This window comes from Erythrolamprus reginae, chromosome 7 (assembly GCF_031021105.1).
Source record: "Erythrolamprus reginae isolate rEryReg1 chromosome 7, rEryReg1.hap1, whole genome shotgun sequence".
NCBI classification, from domain to species: domain Eukaryota; kingdom Metazoa; phylum Chordata; class Lepidosauria; order Squamata; family Dipsadidae; genus Erythrolamprus; species Erythrolamprus reginae.
Genome location: NC_091956.1, coordinates 33,468,023 through 33,483,913, shown reverse-complemented (window position 1 = coordinate 33,483,913; position 15,891 = coordinate 33,468,023). Strand labels below are relative to the sequence as shown.

Genomic DNA, 15,891 nt, shown 5'->3' with positions numbered 1-15,891 from the left:
AATTTGTTTGCTAGTTCGATGTCGTGGTCTGGGGCTCTGTAGCAGAGTAAGAAGCGAATTGTGGTATTTCAGGATAAATCACAGACAATAGTTTCAGGTACCAATAAATCCTGTGCAACTTTGAAGATTTTTAGGTTTTAGGATTTTTTGTAGAATATAGCTACTCCACCTCCTCTGCGGGATTCATGGTCTGAGCGGAAAACATGGTAGTTTTTTGATGTGATAATGGAGTCTGGGTAGGAAGCATTTAGCCATGTTTCACATATAAAAATTATATCAAACTTGGAGGTGTCAAGTAGAAGGAGGAATTCAGACATCTTGTTGACTAAACTTCTAGCATTTAATAGTTTACATTTGAGATTGGTCTTGTGTTGGGGATTGGTTTTGGGGTGGTTAGAGGAAGTAAGGGGCACACTTTCCTATTCTTTGTTTGAGGTGGTAGGGATGTCCATTTGTTGTTGTGGGATGGTGGTCTGGCAGGTGTCAGTTTGATGTTGTGAGATGGTAGGTTGGAAGACGTTAGACCGGAAGATGTAGGGAGGATTATTGGTTTTGGGTTTGATGCATTCTGTGCGGTAATCTATGTAAAGGTTTGTTTCACCAAGTTCATAGCATCTCTTGAGTTCTGCCCGTAGTTCACGAGAGCGAATACATTGGAGGAAGGAGAGATCTGGTCTGGATCTGAGTTTGTTGAAATACTTGTTATTTCTGGAAATGTGGTTAATGGTCTTGATGAATTGCTGTTTTATTTGTTCATTTTTGCATACCACTCTGCAGAAGTGGGGGGCTATTGAGCCATCATTATACCTGTGCTCAGATCCATTTCTGGTAACTTCCAAAATGTCTTCTGGGGCTATTGTTTGTGCATGTGAGTGATGGAGGTGGATGATGTTTCTTATTTTTGTTATATCTGATTCATGGCTTTCTTCAAGACCAAAGAGGATAGCATTCTGGCATTTTTGTTCACGTTCCATGGCATCCTTGACTAGGGTAGAGATATCAGTGGTAGATTTAGTGGTTTTTTGGAGTTTTGGAAGTGGTTGAGGTTGGGGTAGTCCTGATGGAGTGTAAACAGGTGGTGGTGAAGTGGTGAGTTGTATTTTGTTGGGTGGATTTGGATTAATCAGTGTTTGGATATTTTTCTCCATGGATGAAAGCCTTGATTCAATACTTTCTGTGAATGCTTGTTGGATTTTGAGAAGTCTTTGTTCAATACTTTCTATGAATGCTTGTTGGGTTTTTATGGCTTCTTTTAAAGTGTTAATCTCATAAGACAAACTGCTGAGTATATTTAGCTTGGGGGTGCAGGATGAGCACATATAAAGAAATGAAGAGTTTTAGAAAGGTGGCAATATGTTTAGAAATATTGAGGCAGTTGTGGTGCACAGACTGGTTGCAGGTTTGGCATTTCATGAAACCATCATGATCATTGATAATGTCATTGCATTTAAAGCATTGATAGTTGTGATTATCAATTGTTGCTTGTTGCTGTATATTCTTTTTGATTGGCATGTCTGCTTTGAGATTCAGTGTATGAAGGGAGAAGCGATGGAATGGAGCAGGTTAATTAAAGCTATTTCCTTATTTCTGGGTTACAGAATTGGGTTACTTGGGTTATTACAGTAAGCTTTAATTTAATGGATTGTTTCTATTCATTTGAAATGCATAGTAATGTACTATTTTTGTGGAAAAGGTGTTAAATAATTAAACCAGGTCTCTGTTATACAGTATAAACAGTTGTAGAAAGTCTATTTCAATAAAAAATATAACACTTTATTTTAAGCAGAGTTCAGCTTTTTTCCCATACAGACAATTACTTTTTCAAAAGAAAAAAATATTTTTTTAAAAAAATTGTGAGGTGAATTGTATAAAGTATGTTGGAACATCTCAACAATAATAGTCTATGTAGTGAGAAGCATATTTTCATTGAAAGCCATAGGAAGCCATGCAGATCCTTTAATGCAATTCATTCTTGCAAAGTGCATCCAAGAAATGTGGATATTATTTTACTTATTTTTCTGCATTACAAATAAGCATTACTTAATCTACAGTATGGTTATTCTTTTTATTTTTGCTTTATTTACTTAATAAACAAATGCAATTGATTCAGTTTCACTAAATATATATCTGCTTCTTTTTAGTATACATCAGCTCTTACTTACGATGCTGTTAAAGTAATGACTGAAGCATTCCGTAACTTGCGTAAACAACGGATTGAAATTTCTAGAAGAGGAAATGCTGGTGATTGTCTTGCAAACCCAGCAGTGCCTTGGTCTCATGGTGTAGAAATAGAAAGGGCATTGAAACAGGTAACTTTTCTAAAACTAATGTATATTTTAAAGTTATCTGGGGAAGTCATCAATTGCACTTCATTTTACATACGAAAACCTTGCATTATTATTGCTGCCCAGAGTCCAGAGTTGGCCGGTCTATAAATGTGATTAATAAAATAAAATAAATAAAATAAATGTGATTAATAAATTATATATATTATTTCTGGGAGAACATCTCATCAATAAATAAAATAAAATAACTATTTTTTGTCTATAAGGACAGTAAATAAATAAATAAATTTCATATGTTTATTTGTTGAACTTTATTATGCTTTATTATAGGTTCAGGTGGAAGGCTTATCTGGAAATATAAAGTTTGATCAGAATGGAAAGAGAATAAACTTTACAATAAATGTCATGGAGCTGAAAAGTACTGGTCCTCGGAAGGTAAATTTATGATAAATAGAAAGTTACTATTCTTTCTATTCTGTCCCTTCTAAATAGTACAGGAAAAGTAAATAAATAAAAATGTAATGTACAATACAAAAAAATTAATTTGTTATGTTTATAAATACCTTAGGATTGTTTTTAAAATGCTGCATGTATGAAATGAAAATATAGATCATACCATAATTACTATGAGCTATAATCATATATATTTTACTTTGAATTTAAGGTATTTCGCTACAGAATTCTCTAACTTATGTTGGTTATATTAAAATGAAATTTGATGTAGAGAAAAGTAAATTCTTACACAGGCAAGTACACATATAGACTGAGTGAAACCAGGCTTAATAGCAGTAACTGTGAGAGGGATCTTGGAGTCTTAGTGGATAGTCAATTAAATATGAGCATTAACAGAGGGATACAATCAAGATCAAGTAAGGTACTAATACCACTCTATATAGCTTTAGTAAAACCACACCTAGAATATTGCATTTTTTGTCACCACGCTATAAAAAAGATGTTGAGACTCCAGAAATAGGGTAGAGAAGAGCAGCCAAGATGCCACAGAGAAGAGGTCAAGCTATTTTTCAAAGCACCTGAAGGCCAGATGGAAATTGAACCAGGAGAGATTCATCCTCGAAATAAGGAGAACTTTTCAATGAGAACAATCAACCAATGGAACAGCTTGCATTCATAAGTTGTGGGAGCTTCATCACTGGAAGCTTTTAAGAACAGACTAGATAGCCATCTGTCAGAAATGGTGTAGGATCTTCTCTTCGGCAAGGGGTTGGATTAGATAACCTACAAGGTTCCTTTCAACTTCATTAAATTGTTAATCAGTTAAATAATGAGTACAGTACATGATTAGAGACCCATGAACTTTTGTGCATAAAATTTAATAGAAATTCAAGAGCCATGAAAATTTTAATTTGGATATAGTAAAATGCACATTTTTCTCCCTTCAGCTGTAAACATGGATGAATCCTAGAAAAATTATCATTGATCCCTACGACAATCATTAAGTGTTGTACCACATGATTCTATCTTGACAACTGTATCTTTTTCTTTTATGTACACTGAGAGCATATGCACCAAGACAAATTCCTTGTGTGTCCAATCACACTTGGCCAATAAAGAATTCTATTCTATACTATTCTATTCTAAATTCTTTGATGACTCTCTATATTGCTATTTCAAAACCACAAAAAATATTTTTTGCAGACAATATATAGAAATCATCACTTCCTGAGTTTATATCCAATAGGTTGGGATATGATATGGTACTGTAATCTGTCAAAAAAATACACAAAATATTTCAATACAATTTATTACAATTTTCAGATTGGATATTGGAGTGAGGTGGACAGAATGGTTGTGAATCCCTTGGATGGTCTCTCTGGCAATGATACATCAGGATTAGAAAATAAGACTATTGTTGTCACCACTATTTTGGTAATTAAGCATATTTTTTGTGACATGGATTCTCTAAATTGTAATCTTATTATTCATTCTCAATCTATGTTGGTATAGATGATCACTGTCTGTTTTTTTCCATGAATGTGTAAAAAATTAAGAAATACTGTTTATGGAATAACTAAAAAATATCTTCATATGTTTTTTTCAGATTTATCAGAGTTTTGAAATGTATCACTATTTTATTATTTCCATAAATGGCAATTATTGTGATAGATATACCTTTTAAATATTTAAACTGAAAACAGAAAATGAAAATGGAACCAATTTCAAGGAAGGGGTTTTTTATTTTTTAACCACAGCCATTTACAATTTTTAACTAAATTAAGACATTATCAATTTACCGTTACAATAATAGATAAATTTAGGAATGCCATATTGTTTTCCTAGTAACATCCTTTACATCTCCACCCCACGCCCAGTCAACGAAGCGGTGGAAGTGATGTGCCGGTGCCTGGAGGCTGTTGGGGCCTGGATGGGTGTCAACAGACTCAAGCTCAACCCGGATAAGACGGAGTGGCTGTGGGTTCTGCCTCCCAAGGACAATTCCATCTGTCCGTCCATCACCCTGGGGGGGGAATTATTGACCCCCTCAGAGAGGGTCCGCAACTTGGGCGTCCTCCTCGATCCACAGCTCACATTAGAACAACATCTTTCAGCTGTGGCGAGGGGGGCGTTTGCCCAGGTTCGCCTGGTGCACCAGTTGCGGCCCTATCTGGACCGGGACTCATTGCTCACAGTCACTCATGCCCTCATCACCTCGAGGTTCGACTACTGTAATGCTCTCTACATGGGGCTACCTTTGAAAAGTGTTCGGAAACTTCAGATCGTGCAAAATGCAGCTGCGAGAGCAGTCATGGGCCTACCTAGGTATGCCCATGTTTCACCATCACTCCGCAGTCTGCATTGGTTGCCGATCAATTTCCGGTCACAATTCAAAGTGTTGGTTATGACCTTTAAAGCCCTTCATGGCATCGGACCAGAATATCTCCGAGACCGCCTCCTGCCGCACGAATCCCAGCGACCGATTAGGTCCCACAGAGTGGGCCTTCTCCGGGTCCCGTCAACTAAACAATGTCGGTTGGCGGGCCCCAGGGGAAGAGCCTTCTCTGTGGTGGCCCCGGCCCTCTGGAACCAACTCCCCCCAGAGATTAGAACTGCCCCTACTCTTCCTGCCTTCCGTAAACTCCTTAAAACCCACCTTTGCCGTCAGGCATGGGGGAACTGAAACATCTCCCCCTGGGCACGTTTAATTTATGCATGGTATGTCTGTGTGTGTGACTGTTAGCATATGGGTTTTTTTAAATATTTAAATATTTTAAATTTGTCTGATTGCTTATGATTTGTTTTTACATGTTGTGAGCCGCCCCGAGTCTTCGGAGAGGGGCGGCATACAAATCTAAGTAATAAATAAATAAATAAATAAATAAATAAATAAATAGTAAGCTAACAATTGTATAAAGTTGTTTGTTCAAGGCATAACTGTTCTGGATTATATACTAAAGGCATCAACATTTTATCAACTGTTTTGGTGGTGGTAAGATTTTTTTGAGAGTTCTGTGTTTATTATAAATCTATATAATCAGTTTTGGTTTGGTGAGAATTGAGAAATATAAAACATTATGAAATATACATGAATTTTCTGATACATTATTCTGAAAGTTTAACAAGTAAAATGTGGTTAAAATGTTCTTGTTATCATAGTTATTTCACTAATGCAAATAAAAATCATGAATTTGTTTTTTAAAAAATAAATGCCTCTATCTGTAAGGTTTTATACAACTGTAAAAAGTATTACTGTGGTAATCGATAAATAAATAATCCTGAACATTTATGAAAAAAGGGTTTTTTTCTTATTTACTTACGGTGCTTTAAAAAGTATATAATAAATCGGCAACTTCTTTGATAGCTTTATTAACCAGCTAAAGCCAAGTTTCTCTGTACAGGAATCCCCATATGTCATGATGAAGAAAAATTTTGAATTGCTTGAAGGAAATGAACGATATGAGGGCTACTGTGTGGACTTAGCTGCAGAAATTGCCAAACACTGTGGGTTTAAATACAAACTCACAATTGTTGGGGATGGCAAGTATGGGGCCAGGGATGCAGAAACAAAAATCTGGAATGGAATGGTTGGAGAACTTGTTTATGGGGTAAGAGCCAATTTTAATCATTGCAAGTATTTGATTAATGAAGATAAGCTCAATACCTGTTAGTATGACAACTGAAATTTACTTGGATCAAGCAAGGTCACATATTTTAAAGAACAGGTAATGTAAATGCATTTCATCATTTTTTCCCTATAAATATTCTGTCCTAAAGATAGGGGATAAAAGTTGTGTTCCACCAATGTTCATAATATGATTATTAAAAATTGCCCTATTATATGATAAAACTTGAATATGTATAAGTAACAAGAACGTTTACGGCAGACTGGATTAGTAGATGCACTGAAATAATAGTTATCTTTTCCCTTGACATAATATTATTCATTTGCAATGCACAAAAGCAATGAAGCCATTCCCTTTTTAAATAACTTATTATTTGTTTTGCTTCCATTACAGAAAGCTGATATTGCAATTGCTCCATTAACTATAACACTGGTGAGAGAAGAAGTGATTGACTTCTCAAAGCCTTTTATGAGCCTCGGGATATCTATAATGATCAAGAAGCCACAGAAGTCCAAACCAGGAGTGTTTTCCTTTCTTGATCCCTTAGCATATGAGATCTGGATGTGCATTGTTTTTGCCTACATTGGGGTCAGTGTTGTTTTATTCCTGGTCAGCAGATTTAGCCCTTACGAGTGGCACACTGAGGAATTTGAAGATGGAAGAGAAACGCAAAGTAACGAATCAACTAATGAATTTGGGATATTTAATAGTCTCTGGTTTTCCTTGGGTGCCTTTATGCAGCAAGGATGCGATATTTCGCCAAGGTTGGTTACACGCCTGTCTCAGCTTTGTGCATTTTGATCTCATTAAGGATACTTATGGTGCCTATAGATTCACTCTAAATAAATACTGACTGCTGACAAGTTTTCTAAAATCATCTTCAGTCTTTACTTAAACAATCAGTTTGTGATGCAGACAGAAGACAATTCAATTGATTTGTTCCTAACATCCATTGTTCTTCATCTGGTGGACTTATATGCACCATGCCGAGGCTTCAAAATGCATAAGGTTTATCTCATTTCCTGCCTTCTTGGAGGGGTACCGTGTTTTTGCTGCATATTCCCATTTACAGTCAAAAGTGCATTGATTTCACAGATGCTGTAATGGGAAAAAGGGTAGCATGTTGTTTATGATAAATGAAATGGTTGCCATCACAAAAATACTTCTTGTGCCATCTACCACATAAAAACCCTCTCTCCTTTCAGCAAGAATAGGATTTAAACAAAAAAAAAGTAACTTAATGGTCCCTGGAATCAGTTTCAGTACCCTGTTTCTCCCAAAATAAGGCATCCCTTGATAATAAGCCCAATTGGACTTTTTAAGGCCAAGCAGCTATTTCAGAGTTCAAAAACAATATAAAACAGAGTCTTATTTTCAGGGAAACATGGTACACATGACAAGAGTAGTTGTTTGCAGGAAGTTCCCTATTGATTTTGAAACATAAATTCAGATAGATGTTTATTTTATGAACCATACTATGCTCATGTTTGTTTTATTTATTTATTTCCACAGTATTACCAACTTTTCCATTTCCTTCATGTTTTGGCTGAAACTCAACAAATTTGACAGGACACACATTACTGCATCATTTTGAGTATAGACATTTTTTCAGAACTGAAATTAAGTCTATCCCTAAGAATTGATCGGTTGGGCTTTTGTCTGGTTTCACTATTATAATGGACCTTTTATTTTTAGCTTTTAGAAAAAAATATCAGATACAATGAAGAGAATTTCTTTTTTGCATATTCTACTTCTTTCAGGTTATAGGAATCTGCTACCATAACACTGAGTTCTATCAAGAAACATAAAACACAGAGGAATTGTCCAAATAATCTAAATAAAGTTTTGGGGAAAATAATGTGCATAATGATGTTAGTCGGGCCAGTTTTCTCAATTCTTCTGATCTTGTATTATTATTATTATTATTATTATTATTATTATTATTATTATTATTATGTCAATACAACACAGCAAACAAGATCACTATGCTGGATTTCGTATTTCATCACCAGTCGGGCACTTGCCAAGCACCTAGGACTGTGTGATGTAGCGGCGAATTATGTTTGCCGATCCCAGTAACTGTCCTTTTGCAATTGACAGATGGAGATTTTGTCAATTCCGATGGTTTTCAAATGTCCACTGAGATCCTTTGGCACTGCGCCCAGCATGCCAAGTACCACTGGGACCACTTTCACTGGCTTATGCCAGAGTCGTTGCAGCTCGATTTTTAGATCTTTGTATTTCAGTAATTTCTCTAGCTGCTTCTCCTCAATTCTGCTGTCTCCTGGGATTGCGATGTCGATGATCCATACTTTTTTTTTCTCCACAATCAGGATGTCTGGTGGGTTATGCTTCAGAATTCGGTCAGTCTGAAGTCGGAAGTTCCACAGTAGTTTTGCTTGCTCATTTTCGATCACTTTTTCGGACTTATGATCCCACCAGTTCTTTGGTAGTTCTGGCACAAGTTCCAGTGGATCATCTGTGCCACAGCATCATGTCTATGCTTGTAGTCAGTCTGTGTGATCTTTTTGCAGCAGCTGAGTATGTGATCGATTGTTTCATCTGTTTCTTTACAGAGTCTGCACTTTGGATCGTCTGTTGATTTTTCAATTCTTGCTTTGACAGCATTTGTTCTAATGGCCTGTTCTTGTGCCACCAGTATTATTATTATTATTATTATTATTATTATTATTATTATTATTATTATTATTATTTTCCTATGGTGAGAGAAGAAGTGGGTGATGTTAGCTTTAATGGTATCCAGCCACTGAACAACTAACTGGAAAGTATTTCCAAAGTGTTGTTTAGTTGTTTAGTTTCTACCTATACTTTTATATTTACTTACAATCCAGAGGAAGTAATGTCTAGCAAATAACAATCTGTTAGACATTACTTCCTCCGGATTGTCAATAAATTCTTCTTTGAATTCTGTTAAGGTTATCTTTGTGTTATCCCAAAGTATCTAGCCATCTTGTTTTCTACTGGCTTTTTAATTAATTGCATTAGGATCTTCTCTGCTGACTGTTACCCATTTATTATATACTGCCAATGCAAAATATTCAAATTTTCTCAACAATATCTTCAGCACTACTGTTCAGTCTCCAGATTTTCAACCATTCTGGTGAACCAGTTTTCAAAGATGTATCTTACAACTGATTTCTTATCTAGCCATTTATATGTGGTTGGTATTTTCTGTTGACATAATCTTAGGGTGGGGATATACATATGTATACATGCACATACATGATATGCAGTCTGATTCCCAATAACAGTGGGCAGCTTATAAAATATAAAATTAAATTAAAAGTAAAAAGCAATATAAAGCAAAAAAAAGAGCAAAGCTGTCAAAGATGAGAAAGAAAAAAAAATGAAAAGAAGAATTGGATTCAGTTCCAAAAAACCTGGGCATAGAACCAGTTCTTCAGGATACTTTGGAACATCAGTAGGAAAGGAGCTGTTTAATCAACCTTATTCCAGAGGGCAATTTCTTATGTCTTTCTCACTTCTAGGCATCAAAGAGATTGCTGATGTTTCTTCCAGCAATTTTAATTCCAATTTCCTTGTGTTCTAGCTCAATATTTTGGACAATATATTCTGTATGAAAATTAAATTAAAAAGTGATTGTATAGTATATAGCCATTGTGTACTTCTTTCTAGTGTAATACTATCTGGTTACTCCAGATTCCATTACAGATCTTATAACAAATCATTCATGATTTACATAATTTAAAACCTTTATATACTCAATAATAATCAATAAAGAAAAGGTAGATTTACTTATGTGTTTTTCATCAATCATCAGATATTAAGCAACATGATCTGAGACACCCTTGCCTCTTATGAATGCAATCTGTGTATCTGGCACTTCTCTTTCCATCATTGTTGAACATTGAATTGTGGGATCTTCAGTTTTATTTGCCCACCATATGAGAAGTCATCTTTTTTTAGTACTGGAATATAAATTTCTCTTTTCCAGTCCCTTAGCCGCTGCTGTGTTATTCTTACCTCATTAAAAGTTGTAAGTAGCACTTTAATGGCATCATCTTGTGAAATGTTGAACTGTTTCCCAATATTTAATTGATTCCTGCAGCTGCTAGCAATATTTTGCAAACCCCATTTGATTTCATTTTTCAGAATATCTATCTCTAGTTCACTGCTCAAATTTTCATACATTGCAACATTTAGGGATCCATTTTGTACATTTCTTCCATATACTCACATGTTATTTATGTTTTCTTTTTCCAACAGATCTTTGCCTGTCTTCTACCATGCCCATTTTTGCATTACATAAGGTCCCTATTCATTCAGATATTATCTTCAGTTTCTTTACATTGTGTATTTTGATGCAACTTCTTTTATTTCTTTGCTCTTGCAACAAGCAAGGTTTCATAAAAAAAAAAGGTATTTTGTGATACAGGGCAAGCACTGTTCCTTATATACGTGAGTACAATGTTGTGCGGCAAGTAACAAAGGGTCAGGCTTTGCATTGTGATTTCTCAAAACATATTTTACCTTTGGTGCTTCTTACATCATTCTGCAGACACTAGTATTCAGTGTTTACATGAGCAAATTTTCTCTGTTTGCCCTTTGCTTTCTGCCAGTCTTCATCTATTTTTCAATATTAATAGCAGTCTTTTGTCTTCTTTTTTCTTTTTACATTTTGGGATATTTTTGTTTGCTTCACCGTTAATTATGTCATAATTTTTACTTTAGAGTTCTTCAGCTTCTGTGTTTATCAAATATAATCCATTAAATCTAAACCTCTATCACTTAGATATATGGAATACTACTTGTTCATATCTTTTATTATATTGAAATTGAAATGTTGAATTATGAATTCATAACTGAGCAGCTAACATCATCTGGTATTGTTTTGCTGACTGAATAGTCCTCCTTTATCTTTGCAGAGTATATAGACAACAACAACAACAACTGGATTTTGGAATTATACAATACATGAAGTCCACAAATAGAATTGTGTTTTACAGTATTGAAAAAAATTACTTGGCAGAGGTTGACAGAACTCTGGTTATCTGTCTCATGTTTAATTTCATACATTGAAGTAAAATATTCCAATTATTCCTAACATATTCCAGTTGGGAGGAGTTTTTATATGGTTGAGTGGAGAGGGTATATACATGTTTTGTCAACAAGGTGTTGTAGGTTATCATACAACTGGTATCTACTCCTGCAGATCTGTGCTTTGAATATAGACTTGAACTTCTGTAATATGGTAACTTGCTTCATATTTTAGAATTATATCTCAACATTGACATTGATATCCATTTGTTCATGACAACTATTCCATATCTTGTTTACAATAGAATGTCTATCTTATTGGTTTGAGCTTTGAGCTTAGCGATTTGGTTGCAAATATTTCATCCCCATTCAAGGACACATCTTCAGTGCAGTTTGGATTGTGCTAGTTTGGAAGAGCACTGGCCTTTCTGAGTCCTCATCTGATTTTGGGTTGTGGAATTGACTGGCTATATTTGCTGAGTCATAGTCCTTGATTTTAAATACTGAAGAATATCTATTCTTTTGATATAAATAAGCTACCTGGATCTATTTCACTTAGAAAATTCTGAAAATGTTAGTGTTAAGTGTTGCACTCAGGCTGTAATAACATCAATTTTGCTTCATTTCATTTTATATATTTATTTATTTATTTATTTTTAAACTTGTATGTTGCTTGACTCTCAAAAACTTCTATTGTTTTGACATTCCATATTTTTGCAGCATCCCCCCCCCCCCTTTTTTCCTTCTGGTAACATCAATATTTAGGTGTCTTTTTGGCTTTAACCGAACTGTATATTGTATATTCAATTTAGATAGGAAAAATGGAAGTTTGATAAAATACATGTAGGAATGAAAATTTGTAAAAATTCTTTTATTGCCCTTTACATATATAATTGCATTCTGTAGAAGTTCTGTAAAGTCTTGGTCACTTAGATCAGTGATCTTAAAGAATATCAGAAGGCAGTTGAATATATTCTTTGTTAAAGAAATGACCTGTCCTATATCTATTGTAAATAGATTAAATCAAAGGAGAAACATAGCTAATATATCCTAAATGGCAACTGAAAAATACATATGAACAATCTTTTCCATAATGTTGAAATAATTTGAATTCAAGCTTTTCTCACGTCAAAATCAGCATGTTTTGGGAGAATACAACTATACTAAATTTGAAATGATTTTTTAAAATTTATTTTGGAAGTAGCTTGTACATAAAACAAACAAAAATGTACTCACAATATAGCTTTTGAAGACCACTTCCAAAATTCTCAAATCAGCATGTTTTGTACTGAAGACATGTTTTGTACAAGAAACAGGATGACATGAACTAAAAACAGTTTATATAAATTTGTTATTTAATGGAAACATGTAAATCTGTACCTTCCTTTGACCCTTTGTAGAGAAATCATCATCGTTATTTAAATATTCAACCTACATTAATTACTTCCATATATTTTATCAAGCTCTTTGCCAGCACCCAACAACGGTAATATGAAATGGGTGAGACTTCTTTCATAAATTATAACAAGAGAACTTTAGCAGTCTGAATGAACAAATGAATATTCTTATTAATCACTGTCTATCATTTAGATTTGCTGCAGTTCCAATACTTCTCTTCAACCATTTCTGTATCATCTAAATTTCCCTTGCCATGCACAATACTTTTTTCTTTCATAAAGTATTGGAAAATACCTAGAGAGACAGGTTTTTTTACATATCACCTTGAAATAATCAATGATTTAAAGTGTGGGATTTATATTGATAAAGGTTTAGCACATTCAGAATAAATGATATTAAAGAATCTGTCCTTAATATCACCTATATAAGGCTATATGGGAAATATAGAGAGTGCAGTTAATCACTGGATAGAAGTTTTTTTTCTCAAAGTAGCAAGGTTGTATTGCATCACTTTTTGCCTTTATGCATAACAAACTTTTGCAAGGATTGAAACTGAAATTGGATAGCTTATATTGATATTGATATTGAGATGAAGTTTGGTGTAGGGAATAAGGCACCAGGCTAAAAAGGGGAAACTGTGAATTCTAATTTTGTTTCAAGCACAAAGCTATCTGAGTGATCTTTGGCTAGTTACCTTCTTCAGCCCTAGGAAGGAGGTAATGGCAAACCTCTTCTGAAGAACCAAGAAAAATGGACTTGTCCAGGCAGTCTCAGAGAATCGGACAGATTGAAAAGAAGGGATAAAGATAGATAGTAGATAAGCTATTGTTCTTAGGGTTTACTTTTGGTTGTCTCCTTATATAGAATACATTGAAAATGTATTCATTTTCAATGAATCCATAATAGACAGCTACTATTATATTCAAATATTTTTAAAATCTTATTGTCAGATTCTGATTTTGAGTTTTTCATACAGATATGAAATACCATGCAGTGATTGGGCAAAAGTCATATGAAGTGACATTAAACCTCTAAATCCATACAAATTGTCATTACAATGATACATATTATTGCCTAATATATTACGTCCACTATGTTAAATGCTGAAATATTTTTATAGAAACTCAGTGAAAACCTATGGCAACTACATTATAGTCTAATTTATTTAATCAACCAATATCCACTGAATCCATTGCAAGAGAAATTCCTGCATTGTGCACAGTGGTTTTAACCTATTAAAATATTCTGTTTTGATTTCAATGTATCTCATTGATCTTGCCTGATTTTACTGTAAACATACTCATTTGTGTTATCATGAAAATATTTTTAAGAAAAATATTGTAATAACATGATCTAAGCAGCTTTCTTTTGCAGGATTCTTGGACCTATGAAGATACAATAGTACATTAATTCAATACAGAAGTCCAGAATTTAGTGACACACCTTATCTAAGTAAAATATTATTACTTTCCTATGTCATTAGCATGCATAGCAACATATACCTCTCCTTTCCCAAATAGCATGAATAAAATGTTCTCCGAGTTACCCAGTGCAGCATATACATAAATCTGATAACTTGTATTCCTTTCAGGATATTCATTTCACTTTACAAAATCTATTTCATACATTATTAGATCTCTGTCTGGGCGCATTGTTGGAGGTGTGTGGTGGTTCTTTACACTGATTATAATATCATCCTACACGGCTAACTTAGCTGCCTTCCTGACGGTGGAAAGAATGGTGTCTCCCATTGAAAGTGCAGAGGATTTATCTAAACAAACAGAAATTGCTTATGGGACTTTAGATTCTGGCTCAACAAAAGAATTTTTTAGGGTAAGAGTTTCTGCTAACCTAATTCTTGAAATTCTGAAATATTAAGCTACATTTGCACTCCCTGATATAGACATAATGAGTAGAAATATGAGTAGAAACCAGAGAGTTTTAATATAGATTATTAGTTTATAAAACATAGCAATCAATTACTAGTTTCAAATTTTGACAACCAATTCAAATATCCTTCTTCAAGATTTCCAATTAAATCTTATATCTGTCATAACTTCCATACTAAAGAAATTAATTGTGCATTATGTATTTCTGAAGCTATTAATTCTGCTAATGAACTCAAGGAAAGTGAACACAAGAACAAGGGGACACAATCTGAAGTTAGTTGGGGGAAAGATCAAAAACAACATGAGAAAATATTATTTACTGAAAGAGTAGTAGATCCTTGGAACAAACTTCCAGCAGACGTGGTTGGTAAATCAACAGTAACTGAATTTAAACATGCCTGGGATAAACATATATCCATACTAAGATAAAATACATAAAATAGTATAAGGGCAGACTGGATGGACCATGAGGTCTTTTTCTTCCGTCAGACTTCTATGTTTCTATGTTTAAATTTCATTCTAAATCCAGAGAACAGGTCACTAAAGTAACCACTCATCAATTTGCCCTGCAATTGAAGGCCAGAAATATTTCCCTTACATTGAGCTGTAGCAAATTTTCTAAAGTTGTAACATTATAATTTGAAATTTATTGTTCTGTCCTACAATCAAAGTCCAAACTGAGTTGCAAAAATCCAGTAATTATTAGATTGATGGTGATCCTTCATATTTTTTCACACCTGATTTGTTAATCATACAAATTAAACAACTTTTCTTATCATTTATTCTTTGCTTGGCTGACAGATAAGATTTCTCTTTTTAAATAACTTCATATAGTTTAATGGGATTTCCTTGAAATTAGCATTGGCAGTTTCCAACTAGCTTTAAGTGGCATTCTGCAGAAATCCATGACGAAATCATAACATGAGACCAGAACTAACTTTCTATTGCATGAATTGCCCTGTAGTCACCAGGAATCAGATTTCCTATCTTAATGTCCTAGGAAAGGAACTACATGTGAATTAGTCCTCAAAGGAAGGGATTCTCATCAGAGCTAACACTCGCAATAATTGTTTCCAGTATCAAGTTAAATTTCATTGCTTATTCACATGTTGCAGAATGGGATAATTGACTGGTTGCTCGGGGAGAAAGCAATAATTTCTTTATTATAAAACTGGAAACCTCTTAGGGGCTTTTTGCTAAAAGAAGGAAAAAGCAAACAGA

At 34.2% G+C, this 15,891-nt stretch overlaps 1 protein-coding gene across 5 annotated transcripts in view; it reads left to right on the top strand.

The window, feature by feature from the left end:
• The window catches only part of GRIA2 (glutamate ionotropic receptor AMPA type subunit 2), a 102,497-nt gene that overhangs the window by 81,450 nt on the left and 5,156 nt on the right, over positions 1-15,891 (top strand). For all 5 annotated transcript variants that reach the window (XM_070756585.1, XM_070756588.1, XM_070756589.1 and 2 more), the window contains 6 exons: positions 2,142-2,309; positions 2,616-2,720; positions 4,062-4,172; positions 6,140-6,346; positions 6,758-7,128; positions 14,416-14,614. In XM_070756585.1, the coding sequence (XP_070612686.1) occupies positions 2,142-2,309; positions 2,616-2,720; positions 4,062-4,172; positions 6,140-6,346; positions 6,758-7,128; positions 14,416-14,614 (1,161 nt within the window). The remainder of the gene's footprint in view (positions 1-2,141; positions 2,310-2,615; positions 2,721-4,061; positions 4,173-6,139; positions 6,347-6,757; positions 7,129-14,415; positions 14,615-15,891) is intronic.